The following is a 21,146-nucleotide window of genomic DNA, read 5'->3' as shown; positions in this document are numbered from 1 at the left end:
TCAAACCAAGGGATTGTTAAACTGAATGCAAAAATACTTGTGTAATCAATTAAACAAGGAAGTGTTATTATTTGTCTTACATCCTTCTAGTCACTGTCTGAGTTTTGGGCAAAAACCTTTCCCAGAGCATTGTGGTATTTCAGTGAGCTGAAGTTGCTGATGTATCAGAAGCACCATTGAAATGTTTCAGTCCATTTGATGTCCCTTCAAAGAGAGGTTCTTTCTTTAAAAATGTGGAAAATGAGGGCTGCTTTTATAGCTATGCACCAGACTGCTTTGGCATTGCTAGGCAGCCTGACCTCTCTTCCTTTCCTTTGACAGGATGATGATGTGGTTCTCGGGCAAAAAAGAAGGTATGGCAGAGAAACCCCTGTCCCCATGGAGGAAGACAGCCTCTTGGATGCAGACATGCTCATGTCCGAGTTCACTGACACCCTGTTCTCCACGCTCTCCTCACATCAGCTGGTTTCCTGGCCAAATTCCAGGGACATAGGTATTTGTTGGCTGTAGTTATGTTGCAGTGAGAACCCCTACAAAAACTCTGGTTTGTTGCTTTGGTGCTCTTGTAATCTTGCCAAAGAAATCTATCTTATATTGCTGATACAGATGAAAACAGGTCAGGGAATGTAGCTGTCTTATGGTTCTGTAGCTTATAGAATCCCAATTAATGATCCAAATTTAATTTCTGTCTTAGCTTCTTATGCGCTTCTCCCAACTTTTCCCCGTAATGTTGCTCTGAATAAATCTGTAATGAGCAGTATTTACTTTATCAGTGATGAAGGCATTGTGATTTATCTGAAAGCATACTTGTGTGTATTTTTAAGGGAGTGCCTGTGTATTTTTGTTTGGCTTTGTCCTGTAGAACCAGTGCAGGTTTCATCTGTACAAACAATCCCAAGAGCTGTTCAACTCTGTCTAGAGGCTCTGATGGGAAGCACATATCCACTGTTCACCATTCTTGCTGCATGGATGTCTGAGCAACTCCAGAGCAGCCATGGTTTACATGGATTGTACTCAAGGCAAATGAAATGGGTGATGGTTTACTTTAAAATACTCTGTTGTGAGCTGTGGTGGGTCAGACTGTGCTTCCCAGCAAGGTTGTGTCAATTAGAGCCTTCAGGTTTCACTTCTTCCATTTTAGTAATTGAAAGTTTCATTCCCCAATGGCTTTGATATTGGGACTGTGCTGTAGCTCTGAAGAGAAGCAGATGCTCAGTTCCTTTCAGCAGCAATTTTTCTGTAACATCTTGGCCAAGCCTGGCTGTGGAATGTTTTATTCCTGCTGCTGTTATTTTGTGAGTAATGGGAAGCTAATCTAATCTGTCTCTTGAATTTTGCAGGACACTTAGGAAATGCTGACATGATTCAACCAGGGCTTATTCCTCTCCAGCCAAATTTTGATTTTATGGACACTTTCGAGCCTTTTCAGGGTAAGAATCATATATAGAGTTCATTAATTTCTTAAATATTGCAGTGATTTATGAACTAGGTTTTAAAAAAACGTTGAAGTGTTACAAACATCTAAGGTTTCCCCATTTCACACTTCTTAGCGATGAAGACATTTAACATTCTGTTTGTCTTTGAATGTTTTATGGCACTGTCAAGAATTCCATATAACATTAAACTACTGCTGACAACTTTGATGGTTATGGATCTTCATGGAAGTAAAGAGAGTCATATCTGTTTGCTGGCTCTGCAAGCAGTCTGCATCAGATAACTGTACTTTGTGGGACTCACTGAGGATCAGGCTCTCTTTGTGTAGATGAACCTTTAACAGGACTGATTTTTGCATTGTCCCAGTTTGCATGAAAGTTGAAGGAGTCAGCCCCAAAGAGATCAGTTCCTCTGGGAGACAGCAATTCACTACTTAGTCAACAGCAGTTGTATGAAGGAAAAAGCTCATGGTTTCATTATTTGCTAAATTTTACTGATATTCCTGTGAATTTTAGGATCTAGCAATGCTGTATCTTAAGTATGAAAAGTAGAGAATTAATAGGTGGCTTTTAATATTTCAGAATTATTCACGCCCAGTCGCTCCAGTAATTATTTCCCTTCTGTGTCTGCTGTCAGCTCAGCTACCACAGACAGCAGCAGCCACTCTTCCCAGGTAAGAGAGGTTTCAAACAGAGGGCTCTGACATGAGCCATGTCCTCTCAGGAGGAGTTCAGACATGTCTGAATCAGTGACCTTTCCTTGTCTCTCAGTCTCCTGGCCTGCCAGCGGGTTCGTTGCCCAGCACGCTTCCAGCAGGGAACATCAATGATGGACTGATTCCTTCCTCAGTACCTGCTCCTGTCATTCCTGACGTCGTTGCTGACCAGTGTTCCAGCATTAGAAGTGGGGGATCTTTCATCCAGCCTGCAGACTACCCTCCTGACTCGTCTCTCAGCGGGCCACAAACTTTCATGTCCGTGTTCCAATCGCCCCTGCCGCTGCTGCAGCCCACGGGTGCCCAGCAGCAGCCCACGGGTGCCCAGCAGCAGCCCCCGCTGCCCGCGGTGCCGCTCAGCTCCAGCCTGAGCCCCGCGCCCGCCGCCTTCGCTGCTCCGGAAACCCCCAAGTTCGGCCTCTGCGAATCCTCGGTCATCACCCACACGGCTTCTGCCACGCTGACCCACAACGCCCCTGCCACCACCTTCAGCCAGAGCCAGAGCCAGAGCCTGGTGCTGGCCACGCAGCAGCCAGGGGCAGGAGTGCCTTGTAACCTGGCCTTCCAGACTGCTGTTGTGCAGGGGCAGCCCCGGCCCCAGCTGCAGTCCCAGCTGACGTTTGCACTCCCCAAACCTGTTCCTCTGGCCAGTGCTGGGACGAGACCCAAACAGTCACAAAAAATAGTGCCTGCTCCGAAGCTTGAAACAGTGTCCTTAGTGGTAAAGAATGCCTTCATCACCCCAGGTGAGGAGCACTGTGGGAGGATGGTTTTGTTTTCTGAGTGGGACTAGCAGGAGGAAAAGACCTTCTTGCTTTTCTTGCTTTACATAATGAATTAAAATAGAGCTTCTGAGTGTGTCCACGGAACCCTAGAATGCACTGGCTGAATGCAGTGGCTGCACTGTTCAGTGGGATGCTCTGGACTGCTGCAAGGATTGGAAGCAGTTTAGTTGAGTGTGAAAAGCTGACCTGCAAAAGGGGGTCTCTTTTTGTATCATCTGTGTTGGGCTGTGTAGCTGCACCAGCTCTGTGCTCCTGCCCTATAGAAGCTCTGGATTTAGGTGTGATGCTGTTGTGATTAACAGCCCCTCAGAGCACTCAGCCACAAGTGGAGGAGGAGATTCTCCTGAGGGAGCTGGAGATCTTTGTCTCAAGCAGTCTAGAGACCCTTGAGATGCTTTAAGTCAGGAGTGAGTATCAGGCTGGGGTAGGAACACCTGGGACTTCCACACTGGGTGGGATTTGGAGCCACTGGTGCTGCACAAGGCAGAGAATAACAAGATACAAAGCAAGAATTTGCTTGAGGTGGTTCTTGTGGGAAAGCTCAAGGCTGGAGTAGGACAGGCAGAATGCTCTTCTTGGGAATACTGCAGTCTGTTTTTAGACTTGTGCTGGCTGGGGGCCAAGTGACTTCAGCCACTTGAAATGTGCAACAATAATTCAAAAAAAAGCCTGCCTGGAGGAGTAATGTTAAACAGGCTTTACTAGGGAGTAGGTGTGTCTGCCAGAGCCTGATAGTGAGGTTACCCACCAAAAAGAAAAATCACTGTTCAGTAGAACAGACCCAAGATGGAATTCTAGGATGTCACTGGAATCAATTTGGCCCATGATTAATAGCATAAGGGTGTTAATGGCAGTGTTCCTATCTACATGTGTTGTAAACCAACATTCCATGTACCTTCAGCAGTTGAGACATGCATTTCTCACCTAGTAAAGGTTGTAGGCAACTCATTTTCAGAAAGCCTGTGCTCTTGCTTTTCTCAGGGCTTCCTGTGGTGTTGTTCCTCACCCCATATATTACTTTCCCAGTGTTCCACCATTTACTTCTAGATCATCACAACTAGTGGCTTTGTTTCTCATCTAGATTAATGGCATGTATTTGGGTATCACCGTGTTCTTAAACTACTGGGACATCAAGCTCAGGGGACAAATCCAAGAATTTATATAAATACTAGAGCTTTATTTTTGGAAACAGAATAAACATCAGTACTTGTAACTGAGGCATTTATGCCTGTCATTTGTGTCCAGGGCAAACAAATAATCTGACTGTGAAGCAAATTACATATCTTGTGTTAAAACTGCTGTGTGGTATAAGGACCCAAAAATCTGTACAGATTGTCTCATCAGGTGCAAAACTTCACTGCCATCACCACTTCATGGTAAATGTGCCAAGTCTGGCAAAAGATGCATATGTAGGACAGAAACAGGAATCATGTAAAGTGACTTCTAAATATTGTAGCTGGTTGCTGCATGTCCCCTAATGTGGAAGTCACAAAGGCCAACCCCATGCAGCAGCATTAATGCTCTGGCAAGAGTAGGCTTTTGAGATCAATAGAGATGTCATAAGTCTAGCTGAACATCAGTGAGCAGTGGAAAGGTTGTGATTCCAGCTTTTGATGTGGGAATGCTCAAAGAATGAACTCCTTGTGTCAGTGACAGAGCTCTCCTCCAGACAGACCCACGCAAGGACTGGCACAAGGTTTGTGCATTCCCCAGGCCTCTCTGCAGAAACTCCAGCTGAGTCAAAACACAGTTGTCAGGCACAGGTGAGACTGTCAGGGAGGGGACATTGATAACCCTGCACTGTCTCCCTGTCCTGCTGTGTGTCCTTCAGTGTCCTGAACTGCAGAGGGGTGGCTCGGCAGGGGCTGAGCTGTGCTGACACTCCTCCTGAATCATGACTTTATTTGTTCAAAGAACTGCACCAGTACAGCCAAGAGTATGTTTGCTTCAGTTCATCAAGACCCAGACAGAAGCTATGTCATGTTCTGTCTAGACTGGGCAAGAACAATGTCAGCATCAATGCCGTGGTAGTAACTGCACATCTGCATTGGTTACATGGAGATCTTCACAGATTCATGTGGAGACATTTACTGCTATTCAGAATTACCTCTAGCTGCCTAAAAACTGCAGAACTCTTGGTTCTTATATTCTGTGGAATTTTGATGCTGATTCCCAGTCACATTTGGTTGTCTTGTGGTTGTGTGTCATCTAAAGCAGCTATAAAACCAGACAGTGAAAGAAGCTGGTAGACTGAACTGCTGAGGGAAAGGATTTAAGATATATATATATACAAGGAAGCATGAGGTATTGAGTCGTTGACCATTCCTGGGTCAGCAGAACAAGCCTGAGATCCCAAAGTGTGGATGGAAGAGGAGAGCTGAAGATGGTCCTCCTCCTGTCAAACCCAGCTCTGACAGAATAAAGACACTTTGTATCTCCCTGAATTACTACATGCCTCTGTAAACTCACTGTGAAACAGTGACAGTGATGTTAGAAAACTCAGAAATAGCTGGAGTGTTGTAGTCCTTTGTAATGAGTTGAAGGGGTTTAGATTATTGGAAGACTGGTGGCATTTTATACTGCAGTGAAATAGTTCCAAATAGATGCCCATTGATCCATGCAATTACAAGTTATTTCATACAATACAATTTCCTTTTTTTTTTTTTTTTTTTTTTTTTTGTATCATTAACTATTCTAACTGAATTGTGTTCTTCAGCTGCCTTTCAGGGACAGTCCAGAGCTGTGATTGTAACTCCAGCACCTTTAAAAAGAGAGGGGATTTTGACGCCAGCCACGTCTCAGTCTAATGTTGCAATTGCACCAGCTGGAATTGTCAGAGTAAGGAGAAGAAAAAAAAATTATATCTTTGTTTTTTAGGCCTGTTATTTGCAAGTAGTTAGAGCCATAATGTGCTCTGGTGGGTAACAAGTCCCGTAAATATCTGTTACCCAACGTATGCATTTGTGCATTCAGCATTGTATTTGCTTGTTTTTAATGTAGCCACATCATGGGCTTGGAAGCACTTTATAGTCTTGACAGGCTCTGTCTCACAGGACAGTAAGATTCCAAGGAGGCCTGTATTCACAGTGCTGTAGATGGGGATGGTTTGTGCTTTAACTGTGCAGAAGCTGGAAGGAGCCCAGGGAGCTCACCTTTCCACTTCCATTTTGGAAAACATGCCTTGGGTATGTGCGTGGGTTTCCCCAATGTGTTGTGTGCAGGAAGATGGAGGTAGATTTTAGTATATTATGCTGTTGATGTGTTGTAATACTGCTTTAAGTTATGAAAGGAGACTGGTCTCCTGCCAGAAGCCTGACTTTGGTGCCTGCCAGTTCCTTATATATTAGCCCTTGTTTCATGTCATCAGATTGTTAATCATGTATTAATTTGCTACTTTTAGTGAAAGGCAAGGTAACAAATCTCTCTTTCTCTCTCTTAATCTCTCTCCCACTTTGTCCTTTCTCTCATCCCTTCTCTCCCTCTGCCCCCACACTGCCCCCCCTGCTCTCTCTTTCTCTCTGTTTTCTCTGTGCTGTTTCTGTGCTGTTCCCAGGCTCCCGGGGTGACGGAGTTCCGTAGTAACATTCTGGTTGGTCCAGCACAGCGAGCACCAAGTAGTCAACAAAGCCAGTCCACAGGCTCACATCTCTTTCCTCCTAGTGTAGTCCAAGATGTGTTGGTGAAAGGAGAGCACATCCCTTCCCACTGTTGCAGTTCACAAGTTCCTTCACCTACACCTAGTAAGTTAGAAAGCTGTAAGCATTCTCTCCCCTGCACATGGAAGTGTGTTTCTGTTGGGTAGGCAGGATGTAAATAGGCCTTGAGGATCCCTAGTTAATTTTTGAAGGAAAAGCTTTTCAGGCCCTTCTACCCCACAGCTTCACTTGCATCCAGTAGTTTCCAATTCTTATCTTAAATGACTGTGCGACATCCCTACAAACTGTGATTTTGTGCTTCCTGTAAGTGGTTCCTTTCTAAAAGGATGTGCTGTTGTAGTCACCAAGAAATGAAAGGCATCTGTGTAGGAAGTGCTGAATAGGTTTGTTGTTCAGTGTCATAGCTGTGATACTGACTGGAGGATCTCAGACACAATCCTTGTAGGTAAGTGAAAAGACTCCTTTTGCATGTGCTGGGCTGGTTTCTGGTGGTAAACGGCTTATAAGTGTGTTATGGTTTGACACTGGCACAATGCCAGTGCCTTTATGAAAATGTTCTAAGTTCTCCTAAGAATTTTGCTTTTAACCCCTCTGTGTTCTCAGAGGCGTATTGACCTTTAATTGGTCAATATCCAAAGTGACCTCTGCCTTCCGAGAAAAATTCTTTTTCCGTGTCAAACCACAACACTGTGTCACCATCTTTCCCAGGCCTTTAGAGACAAATGGGGGAGCCCAGCAGGACAATGGAGTCACAGCCTGTGCCTCCAACATGCTTTTGTGAAGTATGTGTCTGAAAGGACTATTACATCTTGCTATTCAGGATGTGTCATGGGACCTGATATCCTAAGCTTTCCCAGTCCTGATGTTTTCTAGCATGTGGTTGCTGCATCAAACAGTATAATTTAGTTGCTGACTGCATTTCAGTTCAATTCTGAGTAGAAACTTCTCAGCAGTTACATTTGCTACAGAAAGTTGTTTGTTAATGTGTCTTGTGTTTTTTTCCTTTCTGAAGGCCGGGACTGTCAGAATTCAGGCCAGGCTTCCCCCTGCACCTCTGAGCAGAGCCCCAGTCCACAGTCTCCTCAGAGCAGCTGCTCAGGAAAACCTGCCACTGACCCTACTGTGGCTGCACTTAAGGTGTGTATCCTTTCCTTTGAGGGGCTTTTCTTTGCTTTCATAGCTACTTTTCTGTCCTGATGTCTGAGCATAGCTAGAGAAAGTTGTGCTTCAGGACAGTAGCATATTTGCGTGTCAAGCTTAGCTTGCTGCTGCATCTGTGCTGCTCTGTGCAATCCAAAATGTCAGACTCTAATCTACTCTGCTCCTCAGGGATGTATCACCAGAGGGGCCAGGCTTAGCTGTACCTCTGTAGGTCCCTATGGTTGTGACAGCAGTTCCTCCTGTGGCTCATTGGAGTGTTGTCAATTTACTTGGTCGAAGGTTTCAGGCTTAGTGTTCTAAACTGTGGCTTTTTGCCATTGTTCTGTTGGGGCTCTTTAGTCTGCAGGGCTCTGGCCATCGCTGGAGGGGAAGTTCTTGACCTGCTGAGTTACTTACATGTCTCCAGTGATGCTATGCTGCTCCACAGAGAAGCAGCTCCACAAACTCTATGAGTTACACCTGTAAAACCCTTCAAGAATTATTGGGGTAAGAACTTGGAGGTCTAGAGATAGCACCTGAGTGCTGGTTGTAGCTCACACACAAGCTGACCTTGTCAGAACACTTTCTGTGGTAGTATGAGAAACTTCTCCAAGAAAACCTCATATTCTGTTGTGGAAGGGAGTGTTACTTAACAGTTTTTCAAGTGCCAGCCCCTTTCTGGCTTCTCTGGCTCTGTGTACCCTGTGAGTTGGTGGCAGTTTGGTTACTCTAGGGCAGAAAGGTAAGTTTGACACCTGCAACCTGTGACTAAACTCAGGTCTAGATCTGTTGCAGAGGACAATCAGAAATGCCCCTTGCTGACCATGCTGCAAGTTACTCATAAAAGTTGGCAGGTATTTGCTTGGCATGAGAGCTCACAAGCAGTGGATACAGCCTGTTCTGCTGCTAGAGAGTATGATAATAAAGGAACAAATTAGTAGGGCTTGGCTGATGGTGGGAAAGTGGTCACTAGATGGAAAAGCAAAGACATGGCTTTACAGCCATGTAAACACACCTGCTCTGACAGGAATTGGTTTGGCTATATATTGTTAGTAACTCTTTTGTAAGCCAAGAGAGAAACAGTGATATTTGCCAGGCTCCAGATGTATGTGCTTTTGTTCCTCTGTGTTGTTAGTTAAATTAAACAGTTCTGTATTGCTAGGTAACATGGTTATTTCAGTTTGGCAAAGCATGGAGTGCACTGGAAATCTCAGTTCTGCTCATGGACCTGAATTTTCTGTGGTTTTGGGCAACTGCTTCACTGCTTTGTTACATTGCTTTCCTCCATTATAAAGTGGGGTGATGGTGAACTGCTGCCAGAAAGCCTCACTCTGCCAGGAATGTGTTCTCGAAGTGCAAACTCTGTTAAATAATTCCTTCATCCCAGGTTTCCTGTGGCAGACTCCCAGGAAAAGACAGTAATTGAGTTGTGCAGCAATAGGAACAACTCAGACTGGTGATGCAAGAGAGGGACTCGGAACAAAGAAATCCTTGGGCTGTTATAGTTATGGTCTCTGCACCTCCTTCACACACCTCTGTGTGGAGTGGGGATTTTCAGAGTCATATCTGGAGTCGTTTGGTTCCTTCCTGGATCCTTTCTCTGTGTCCGTGCTGTGGCTGTGACACGTGTGACTATCCCAGGGATGATCCCTGGCTGTTCCAGGCTCCAGCTGAGCTGGGCTGGAGCCACAGGGCGGCGGTGTGGCCCCAGCTTTGGGAAGGGATCTGCTCCTTTCTCCTCAGCAGCTCGGAGACCTTGGAATAATCTGGTATTCCCAGTGCCCGAGCAGAAACTACAGCTCACTTTATAGCTTGGGAAGTCTTTTCTTTCTATAGACAACAAACTTGTGAGCTCCTGTCAGTGGTTTTGTAGCTCCCCAGCCCTGGGATTCAAGAGCTGCAGGATCCTCATGTGCCTAAAAAAATCCTGCCAGTTGTTTTCTTTGTTTGCAAGGTATTTCTACCACAGCTTGGACCAATTCTGGGTCTATTGATCTTTGTTCTTTTGTTAATATAAATCCCAAATATTTTACTTCCTGATAACACAACTGAAGCTTAGAAAGATGTGTAGGTTGTCCTTTTATTTCTGCTAAAGTAATCCACAGACAAATAGTATCTTTCAAACGTTTGTGTGCCTTGCTGGCAAGTAACAAATCATGTGCATGCTCTACAAGTCGAGAACCTCCAGTTAATATAATATCTTTTACATTTTCTCCTTTCCATTCTGGCTTGTGATGCTTAAAATAGATGCAGATGTCAGAGGTGGGTTGTCCACAAACACACTGTCAATTCGTTATTAAGATTCTTAATAACGAATTAATGGAGAGTCATTCCAGGGGAAACTGTGAATGCCAGCAAGTCAACAAAAATGATACTGACTTTGAGTAGGTGAAATAGTCATAGCAGTAGAACAGTAAAGGAGAACAGCATAGATGGAACTGATTTTCTTTATGCAGAATCGAAGGATGAGGCATCTTTCAGAACAAAAACGAAGGTCAAATATCAAGAGTGGTTTCAGTGCTCTGAACAGCTTGGTGTCCCCCAACTCCAAGTTGGTAAGTACTGCAGCAGCACTTCCTGTTTAATATGAAATGTAAGAAAGAACCATTCTAAAAGTCTTGTTAATAAATGTAGTCATTTCACTGCTGGGTGGTCAGCTGGGCACAGCAGAGAACACACTGCTGGAACACAGCAGTGAGCAGAGGTAGACTGGTAGCTCAGGTAAATTCCTAGCATTTCCTACACCATTGAGATCTCCCAGCATGGTCAGTTCAGGTGATTTGGAAAATCTCATTAGGACTCTTTACACCACCCAGCTGTCTTTAAGAATCAGGGTCATTTTCCCCTTTTCACTTGTCATCTGTGCTTGGATTCACAGAGAAAAGAATTCCCAACTGATTTCTTATTGTCCAATGACTTTGTCCAGATGAGAAACTTATTCTGGCTACACATACTCAACTTAGTTTACTAAATTGAAATACAGATATATCTGCACAACAAAATTTTTAGTGTCCTTTAAATACCAGTGGCTTTGAAACATGAAAATTATGAAAGCTTTTTGTGCAGCATGCTGATTTGTTTTTATACTTTTTATAGTTTCAGAAATTTAGGCGATATGTTGTCAGAATTTCACTTCCTGACTTGAATAGTCTATTTGAAAGGAAGTCCTTTTTGAAAACTCAGCTTTATTGAAATGTCTGGTTATTTTATTTGTCAAGTACAGGTTTTTAATTGGTTTCTCCAAACAGAAGAGTATTATTATTTCCTTTGATGGGTTCTTCTGTTTAATAACTTCAGGTTTCCCAAACTAAGTAATTTATATTATCAACTTAAAACAGTGCTTCTACCAGCACTATAAATCTGTCTGGATATGTAGCATGTACTTCAGTACTTAAGTAAGAAGTGTAAATATTTTTAACAGGACAGATAATGAAATAAAACATTTTAAATTATTAAAATACTTCTTTCAACAAAGTAGCAGAAATGTAATTTATGGAAGAAGACAACCCCTACAGCAACATTTCTCTGTACTGGAGTGTGAAGAGGATTCAGAGAAACATAGGGCTGAGTATCTGAAGTGTTTTGCTCTCCTGACCCTGTGCTTTTACTCACAGTGAAGGATAATTAGAAGGTGCTGGAGTGCAGGTTAGGAGGACAAACTCATCGTGAACCTCAGATCATTGCAGGAAGTGAGCTGTGTGTCTGTGTTTGGCCTAGATCAGCCATGCCATCACGCTGCAGAAGACAGTGGAATACATTGCCAAGCTGCAGCAGGAGAGGACCCAGATGCAGGAGGAGACCAGGCGCCTCCGGGAGGAAATCGAGGAGCTGAACGCCACCATCCTGTGAGAATGGGGAGCTCCCAGGGATGGAGCAGCAGCTTCAGTGGTGCCAAACAGCAGGGAGAGGGTGCTCACTGTCACACCAGGGAGCAGATGGGTGTTGGACTGAACAGAGCTGCTGACAGCTCCAAGCAGAGCTGCTGTGGGATGGGCTCTGGGGCAAACCGTGTGGATTTTCAGCAAGCTCTGAGCATGGAATGCACAACAGAGGCTGCATCAGGGAGGATGTGTCAGGTCAGAATAGTTCTGAGAAGAGGTCAGTGAGGATGTTTTTATAAAGCTCATTGGTGATTGAACACTTCACAATGGCTTTGCTGCAGTTTTCCTCTCAAATGCAGTCAATTTTTATATAAAATTGTGACTGAGTACATAAGACACAGAACTTGGGCTCCAGAAGTTTGCCGCTGGCTGAACATAACTGGCATAAATCACTTCACCTTCCCAGTGCCTCAGTTTGATCTGTAGCTTTGATTATGTACTATTGCAAAGCACATTGAGAACTGCAGTGGCTTTACTTCTATCTCCAGAAGTGTCAGGCTTAGCCATGACATTAAAATTAGTGGTAAATCAAAGTATTTTTATTTCTCTTGCAAGATACAATGAAGTCTGCTTAGTTTTATTTTAAATTTGTCTGTTTTATAAGAATCTCTGTTACATCTTCTGTAACAATGCTTTGGAGTAACTGTAAATTTTTCCTTGACTCCTAATGTGCCTTGTCCTTAATGGATGCCCAAAATAACTTCGTTCTATGTTGTACTTTGATTTCAGTTTCATTGTTGGTAACCAGAAGTGTTTGTAGCAGCTTGATAAATCATTTTGCTGCGTGAATATATGCAAAGTTGTTGGGAAAAGAGTTTTTATTCCTGATTGGAGCAGTTACACTGAGGGGATCATGCATGGGGAAGCCCCTCCACCAGAGATACCAGGAATACACAATTTTCTCATGCTGTAGTGTATTCTGGGAGAGAAATGTGTCCTTTTTGGTAGATTCTGACCTCCAAACATCTCAGTTCTTGCCAGCAGCAGCTCCCTGCTACCGGGGTTCCCGTAACGCGGAAAAGGTTTGACCACATGAGGAAGATGTTTGATGAGTACGTGAGAATTAGGACCCTGCAGAACTGGAAGTTTTGGATTGTATCCTTTTATACCAACCTGATGAACCTGGGCTTTGGTACCGGTACTTTTAGAGCCAAGAACTTGGGATTCTGATGCTGTGACTTAAAGCCAAGTTACTCAAATAGCAAATGTCCTCAGTTTTCATCCACATCTGCATGTGGATATCGATTCTTGCAGAACTTGTTCACCTCAACGTGTGGGAGGTAACTGCAATGTAAAATGCAATGCAGAGGCAAGGTCTCCTTACTATGTTATTGTACTGCAAGAAATCTTTTGTGAGCTCTGCTGTAACTGCAGCTCTGGTTATCTTTTGGGAAACAAACAGACAATAGCAAATATTTCAGGGGAAGGAAAATTACAGATACAGAAGCTGTTCAAAAACTTGCGCATTTCCCTTTTTTCCTCTTTGGGTCAGTGTGGAGGAATTTTGTAAAATATAGCGAATACCTCTAGGAACTAAGGTTCAAATTTTTTCTCAGTGTTAAGATATTTTAAAATACAATTATTTAAACATTGCAATCATTCTGGCAGTTGAAGTCCATTTAGAAATCCAGTGTTGTCTCTGCCATAGCCTTTCCCATAGAATGTTTTGAACTCCCCCTTTGTTGTCTCCCTTAACATTTGATGGTTTGCAGTTCAGCATTATTATTAAGCCATTGTTTGAGTCCTTCAATGGGATGGTATCCACAACAAGCTTTAAGGATCTGAATGAAACTGCACTGGCCTGGTTGGATCAGCACTGTTCTCTTCCTGTTCTGAGGCCAAGTAAGTGAAGTTCCATCCAGCAGCTCTTCAGATCTCAGAAAGTATGATATAGTAGCATTTCTTAAAGTCAGAGGACAGCAAAGAAAGCACATGATGCTGAAAGTGGCTTTTGCTTCCTTTTTTGTTAGCTCAGTGAAAAAATAAGAGCTTCTTCTGACTGTGAAGAGAGAAAAAAAATTGTTGAACATACCAGAATTTAAACAGTCTTTAACTACATATAAATTTCAAAAGCTTGGCTGCAGTTGGAGTATGTTTAACAGTGTGATTTATCTCATAAGGAGGGAAGACCTCTGAGATTTGTATTTAGCTTTGGAGTGACCTTCTGTTTGCGCATCACTCCTTGATTCTTTCCCTTGCCTTTTAGCAAGTATTTAATTTCTGTTTATCGCTGTCAAGGGGTGCTCTATTTTGCAGAAGGAATATCAGTCGGATTAATAGCTTTTCCTGATTAATAGCTTTTTTCCTGCCTTTTTTTTGACAGTGGTGCTGAACACCCTGTGGCAGCTGAGCAGGACCACCTCGATCCTGTCGGACCCGTTGCGGCTGCCGGAGCAGGCGCGGGAGGCTGTGATGAAGGTGAACAAGAGAGCTGGGGAGACCTAACAACCAAAGACACTGAGGTGCTTGTCCCAGGGGTGGAGAACCTGCCAGGCCCTGCCTGCCCAGGCTCCTCCAGTCAGTGCACTTTAGAAAGGATTCTCTCCATCACCAGAGACATTGTTCGGGGCACCTGGCCCTGCCTTGCAAAGAGGTGCAGGTGATGCAGCGTCGTCAGAACGTTTGGGTTCCTCTCCAGTGCTGTGCTGTGCTCTGTCACGTGAGAAAAAACACCAAGCTCAGGTAAACTCAGCAGGTTTGAGCCCTGCAGGCAGCAATAGATCTCCATCAATGCATCCTTATGCAACTAATGGAACACCCTCAGTTCTCTGAAGTGTAAATCCTGTACACTAAGGAATGTGCTCTTCAAGGGGAAAAAATACTTTGGATTTCATGAAGCAAAATGTGCTTTTTATTTTGTTCTCTGGTATTCGGTTCCATGTGTTTTACTTGAATAGTGAAAATTGTTAAACAGGATCATATGAAAAACCAAAGGAGAAGAAAAATCTGTCAGTGATATCAACTCATGGCAAAAATACTAGAATTAAAATCTCAGGCTGTGTTTTGTGTATTTTTATTTTAATGAGTGTATCATTGCATTTGATCGGTTTCAAGACGTGCTTTATTTTCTAGTAAATAAAGTAGCTGATTTAAATTTTTTTTATATAGCCATTGCAAGGGAGTAGCAGGCTGTGCAGTAAGTGCAAGAAAGCAGTTTTAGATTGTATAAATTCTGCAATTAGGATAAATACATGAATTTTATATCAGTTTAAGCAATGAACTACTTTCTTGCACTCTGCACAGTTCAGCTGCCATCCTCACAAAATGTGCACATATAAAAGTCATCCATAAGTAAATGTAGTAGCACTTCAGAGACAAGAATTGAGTTTGTAATGTTAAAAAATTGGCTTTTTTATTATCTCAGAAGCTGTATCAAACCACACAGACTTGCAGCCAGTTCTTTGCTTCTTTGTCTTTTTTTGCTGCTTCTTTTTGCCTTCTGTCTGAAAAACCTGAAGGACTTTGCTAGGTCCGGTCTGTTTGGGAAGGTTCTGTTCAACATGAATTGTAGAGCATGTAAAAATAAGTTTAAAACTCAAAATACTGCATAACATTTTTCTGTGACAATCTCAGTATGTACTGTGCTCTGCTGCAGGTAAACTGAGTCTTGTTCCAGCAGTGATTGTCCATCCTGAGACAGCACTGGGATGTTCATTCCAGCTGATAGTTCATAGTCCAGATGATCCCATGACCCTTGTAATTCCACTCACTACTTGATCCTGATTGTTCAGAGCTATGCAAACGGTGGGAACACTTCCCTTGTGCAGTTTTCTTCCAGTTCCAAGGGCATGCTGGAGGTGCTGTGCAGCCTCTCACAGTGGGAAAGTGAGGAATAACTGGAACACTTGGGGGTTGCACACTCTGAAATGGGCTCAGTGGGTTCTCCTTGGGGAAAAGAGCTTTTCTCAGCATTGTCCCAAATCTCCTCCACTTGGGGGGTCAAAGTTTGGAAGGAAACAATGGGCCTGGGGAGTAGGGTTGAGTACAGGGGAAGGTTTTGTTCTTGTTTCTTCTTTGTCCTGAGTTTTTGCAGCTAATGGCTTTCCTTGCAGAGTTCCTTCTGTGAGAGCAGCACTGTAGGAAGGACAAGACACAAAAGGTGAGCCTCTCCCTGGATGGAGAGACTGAGGACTGAAGGGGAAGGCAGAATAGCACATTTTGTACCAACTTTCTCCTGTAGCTGTGCAGGCAGAGGGGGACATGATTTTCTTTCTTTTTTTTTTACAGTAGATTTGACATATAATTTGAAGTTTGTGGCACATGTGAAAACCTGTGTCCCTGTGACAGAAACAACAAGATTCCAAGTCTCAGCCAAGGAATGGTGTGCAAAGGTTGTCATAGCAATTAAATAATGAGTAGATTTTTCTGGAGGCATCCGTTCCCAGATCTTTCATAATATAATTAATTAAGCAATATTATTTTGGATACATCTGGGTAAGAAGTGTTAAATAAGTAAATCCTTTTTTTTAATCAGTGCTTTCCTTCCATTTTTGTCACTAGTTGTGAATTTGACTCCAGTAAAATCTTTGTACACTGTGATGAGCTGGGGATGTCCCTTATGTCCTTTCCTCGGTGGACTGATCTCACTGTGTGTTAGAAACGTGTCTGTGTTTCTAGCAAGAAAGCAGCAGGCATATTGTCCAAGAGCTGGTGTTTTTGCTGACCTTTTCAGATGAGCAGATCCTGTAGTGCCTCCCTTGCAGTGTGGTCTCCTGCTTGTCAGCAGTGATGGTGTGTGATTTTTACCGTTTCTGGTATCGATGACGTGGGAGTATTGTCCCAAAACTCACAGTGCAGTGCAATCATCCTTCAGGGCCCAGGGGGACCTGAGAACTGAGATCCTAACATGTCTTATCTCACTGAAAGGATTGGAAACTGAAAGCAGCCTTAAAGCAGAGAGGGGTCATTCATCTGAACTGCCAAAAACTTTGTCCATTCACAGTTTTGATGTGCATGGAAAGCACGTCCATCAGATTGCACCATGAGCTGGTTACAATTGGAGGGAAAGTGTTTGTTTAACAAATTGTGGTGCAGAAACAAACTCAAAGCACTATTAAAAAACTGCAAATCTTAAAGAGAAAAAAAATTAAGTATTGCTTACTTAGTCAGGAGTGTAGGAGGGAGGAAAGGAAAAGTGAAAAGATACTTTCCACTAGTGCAATTACCAGAAATGATGTGGCTGCTCTCTGAAGCAGTGATTCAATATGTTCTTGTCACCCTATTATTGCAGATTAGAATTCTTTTGTCAGTCAGCCTTGTGAGGAGAGTGATTTCACTTCATTTGGGAGCAGAGGAGGAAAAAAGCTGGTTTATGCCTCACATCTGAACAGTAGAACCACTAAAGATTGGTATGGAAGGAGATGGAGCACGTATGTATTAGTTCCTGCATAGTTTTTCACTTTGATTTATGTTTTAACACCTTAGTCTGTCTTTCTTACCCATGGAGGAGTTAAAATACTTTATTTTTTTTCAAAGTTGGGTTACACTTTCTCCTGTAATTTAAGCACTCTGATTTCCTCAGTGTCACCAAAGTAAGCAAGCCAAACACACAGTGCCTATAGTCTGCACAGAATTGCTGGTGCTGCACGTCTGTCTGGTGCTAAACTTTTGGAGAACCCCCATATAACTGAATATAAGTTGTATTCTGTCAAATCCAACATGTTTCACTCAGTAAAGGAGTGGCTAAATAACTTATTTATGGCCTGTGACATGCACAAAGTCAAAATGGGATTGTCTGCTGGTTCCTTCTGACCTCAAATTGTATTAATTGGTATATTGTAGATGGCCCCACCCCAAAGACAAATTCTGGAGAACTTGGGCATTATCTGCTGTAGTAACTAGCTTGTATTGTAGTTATTGGACTCCTTTTAGCAGGAGGAGTAAGGGGTGAAGGTCCAGGAGCAAACTAGAACGGAAGGAATTTCTGAGAAGTAGGATCAGAGACAAGTGCACACTTCATGAAAGTCTGATCTCTGCACAAAACCAAAGGATTCTTGGTTAATACCATTTGACCTGACTGGAATGTTCTTCCATGCTTTTCTAGACCCCTGGGGAGGGCTTCCTTGAAGAGGGGGGCTACTAGAATGTTTCCATCTGTGCCTTAGATCTTGGCGTCACGCATGCATTTGATTAATCATAAGTCATCCTTATTAATCATAAGTCATCCAATCATTGTTCCCCCTAAAATGATACTGTGTGGAAAATTCAGAGAATGGAGGAAGTGGGGCTTCCCTGGCTTTTTAGAGGGTTTTATCTGTGTGGCATTACTGTGACTCTTTCAGACTGAGGTTGTGAGTAAATGTTTCTATGTTTGGAAAAGATTGCAATTTCCCTGCTGAATCCACCCCTCTCCACTGCCATGTGCAGGAACACGTGTGCACACATGGACATAATCTCTGCTCTGCCAAACCCAGGAAACGGGCAAGGGCTTCAACCTCTCTACATCTGAAATGGCTTCAAAAGACAAAGGGCTGTCAAATGTATGGAAAAACTGAATCCCTTTGTATCTTCAGGGTTTTTTACATTCCTCTGTGTGTGTGTGTGTTTGTGTTCACATGTGGTAGAAGGGACAGGTACATTTAGTTTTGTTTGCTTTTAAAGCCCAAAACTCCTGAAAAGCAGTTTGAGAACAGGAGAGGGAACTTACTGCAGAAATGTTGATTAAGGTAATGCTTGCTTGAAAGCTGTTTCACTTTCTCAGTTTCTGAAGTGAATAATTCTTGCCTTGATGTTGCCAGCTAGAAGGTACTGCTGAAAATTGAATGGGTTTTTCACTGTTTTCTCATTTTCTTTCTAATTTTTTGGTTCCTTCCCACCTTTATTGCATGGAAAATCACCAAAAATCAAAAGGCTGATGACATCCAGTTCAGGTTCTTTAGGGATTCAGTCACGCCAGTCTTGGAGGACTGTGGACAATTGTTGATAACTTCTATGAGTTTTTTAAATTAGGTGAGACATCAGGAGGTTTTCTATTACTCCTCAATTTGTACACTCGAGTTTCAGAGGAGGTGATTTGTTTTGGGCTTTTTTCCTTTATAGGACCCCAATATTATTCCCACATCATCAGTAAATGCTCTGGTTTTCTTTGGTTTCATTCTTGGTTGGATTTTCTGCTCATGTACTGTGTTAGAGCAGAAGTGGGAGAACCAAACCGTAGCTTTATCTATAAAACTTGAGTTCTTCAGTTACAATTACAGTAACTTCAGTTACAGTGAAACACACCTTTGGTATATAATGGAATTAATTTCTAGTCATTGTCTGAACTTTTTCTATCTGAACTTCTCCAACATGAATAAGGTTTTAAAGATATCAATGTTATGAGCAAGCCTTTTAACAATACAATGAATAAATAGATTGTGTTCTTCTTCTAACCTTGTATTTAAATGTGTTTTAAGTGAATGGAATTCATTCTTGTGAAGAAAAAAGGAAAAAAAAAAGCTTGAAGGTATGAGGACTTCAGGTTGTGCTCTTGCTTTGCTTAGGTTTCCTGTTCTGTTGCATGACAACTTCTGTTGTGCTGTTGATATGTAGCACTTTTCAGTAGGTCTGTTAAATTGTGCAATGCATTTTTTTATATTTACAACCAAAACAATAAAGGATATTTTTTGGAAGAAACTGGTTTTAATGCCTTTATTTTCTGACTGGAGGTGAGGAAATGGTAAGTAGAGTTATTCCTGGACCAGGGTTGGCACCTGCCAGGTGCACCTTTTTTGATGCTCTAAAAGCTTCATAAAGCTCATTGCCCTGTGAACCGTGCTGGAGTTCCCTTTGGATCTGTGTGTTTGGCATTCCTAGAGCAGGGCTCTGTATTCTCTGTGGAGTTACTGAAGTTTGGACTCCTTTTGGGATTGATGTCAGTGTTAAGCACTGAGCTGCTTAAGTCCATTTTAAAAATAAAATTAATAAATCTGTCTTTAATGACTGATTTTTGTTTTTCCCCGGTAGGACACTCCAGCTCTCTGTGCTTCAGTTGTCACCTCCCTGGCATTTTGGATTTTCTTGCCTAGTGGAAGCAGCAGTGAGGCTCTAGTTGAAGTGAAAGGTAATAGAAGAGTGAAAAGAAGGATTTTATTTTAAAAACACCGCATGGGAGTATGTGCTGGTTGATGTTACCCTTGTGATTGGTGCTTTTGATTTGGTACTTCTGATGAGTCAGGCCCTGTGGTTCCAGGAGGTACAGCAGGGTTCAAAAACCCCGCATTTAATTTTTCAGAAATCACAAACTTAATCTCACATAAAGCATTTTGGTGGGAGCATTTTGAAAGAGCAGTGCTATTTCAACAGTGATAAACCAACTCTTCAGCCTGCCTTCACTCTTGACCAAGCACTACAAATGCCAGAGTTATTGCAGTGATGCTATCAAAGCTCTCTGGGAGGAAGCTGTGGCTGCAGAGTACTGTCTCTGTATTGCTGATTTAGTGGTGATTTCAGGGAGGCTGCTGTAACTCCAGCTGAGGTGCCAAAAGAGTTTGTGAAGTGGTTTCTTTTTGTGGCTGGCTCTGCAAATCCTTCAACACTGCCAAAAGTGGACCTACACTTGCTCTGTGGAAATGATGCCAAATGAAATCATTGCTGTAAGTGATTTCACAGCCCAGGGCTCTCTTTATTTCTAAAAGAATGGAATAGAATGCTCAGTAGATTTTTATTTATTTATTTTAACCTGTATTTTCCCTCAGGAGGTCATCTCTGCCCTTTCTCCAGGAGGCAGGCAGACAAGCAGTGGTTATTTGGGTGCTGGGGAAGTTCCCTGTGTGCAAACACAGAAGAGCCTCTGTTGTCATCCAGAGAGATGTTTAACATGTTCCTGTTTCAGAACAAGGTGTGTGTGTCACACCCCCAATGCCTTTCCATCACCAAATGGAAACAAACCCAGGAAAGATGAGACTCATCACATCCCTGAGTCCTGCTGCTCCCTTCTGACACTCCTTACAGAGCCCATCTGTGTCTCCTCCATCCAAACCCTTCATTCCTCATAGGCTTCAAAATCTTTGTTTTCAACCAGGATTAAAGGGGAGCTGCGTGTCAGGAGGTCTGGTGACCAAATCATGATCACAGCAGAGATGCTCCTTGTGGCACAGGTGTATCCCCCCAACTTGCAGCCCTCCAGGGCTGGGGAGGGTTTATGTGTGCCCTGCACCATGAAGGCCACAGGGCTGCAGGTGTCCTCTCATTGTTCTGCCTGGGGCTGGTGCCTTTTCCTCTCAGCAGTGACTGTCTGAGTGTTCCCCCCATGACCTGAGCTTGGACAGGCCTTTGACTCAACTTTGGCATCTTGTTAGCACTGCTGAGGATACATTTCCCTCTCTAAGGAAAACACTTTTGTTGAGCTATTTATATCTTCAGAAGGCAAAACAAAAGCACGGGAGAGGAAACCACAGGGAGAGGCCCTGTATAATCCTCTGGTTCAGCAAGGCTTAAGTGGTTTGTGTGATGTTTAAGCCCTCGGGGTGTGACTTTTCCTCCTCTGAGAGGTTTGCTGACCCCACCTGAAAAGGTCAGGCAGGTGTTGCTTCAGCCCTGGGGATAAGCACAACCA

General features: G+C 43.1%; 1 protein-coding gene across 1 annotated transcript in view; it reads left to right on the top strand.

The window, feature by feature from the left end:
• MLXIP (MLX interacting protein) overlaps positions 1-16,259 on the top strand; it is a 41,639-nt gene extending 25,380 nt beyond the window's left edge. Inside the window, exons 6-17 of the mRNA XM_021544576.4 lie at positions 322-493; positions 1,341-1,430; positions 2,016-2,107; positions 2,205-2,895; positions 5,651-5,772; positions 6,488-6,674; positions 7,603-7,727; positions 10,187-10,285; positions 11,448-11,575; positions 12,583-12,706; positions 13,324-13,453; positions 13,935-16,259. Of these exons, the coding sequence (XP_021400251.3) occupies positions 322-493; positions 1,341-1,430; positions 2,016-2,107; positions 2,205-2,895; positions 5,651-5,772; positions 6,488-6,674; positions 7,603-7,727; positions 10,187-10,285; positions 11,448-11,575; positions 12,583-12,706; positions 13,324-13,453; positions 13,935-14,056 (2,082 nt within the window). The 3' untranslated portion in view covers positions 14,057-16,259. The remainder of the gene's footprint in view (positions 1-321; positions 494-1,340; positions 1,431-2,015; positions 2,108-2,204; positions 2,896-5,650; positions 5,773-6,487; positions 6,675-7,602; positions 7,728-10,186; positions 10,286-11,447; positions 11,576-12,582; positions 12,707-13,323; positions 13,454-13,934) is intronic.
• Positions 16,260-21,146: the final 4,887 nt, after the last annotated feature.

The sequence above is a fragment of the Lonchura striata genome, chromosome 15 (genome assembly GCF_050655825.1).
Source record: "Lonchura striata isolate lonStrDom1 chromosome 15, ASM5065582v1, whole genome shotgun sequence".
Classification (NCBI taxonomy): Eukaryota; Metazoa; Chordata; class Aves; order Passeriformes; family Estrildidae; genus Lonchura; species Lonchura striata.
The sequence above is the reverse complement of the archived record's forward strand: the minus strand, read 5'-3'. Positions and strand labels throughout refer to the sequence as shown.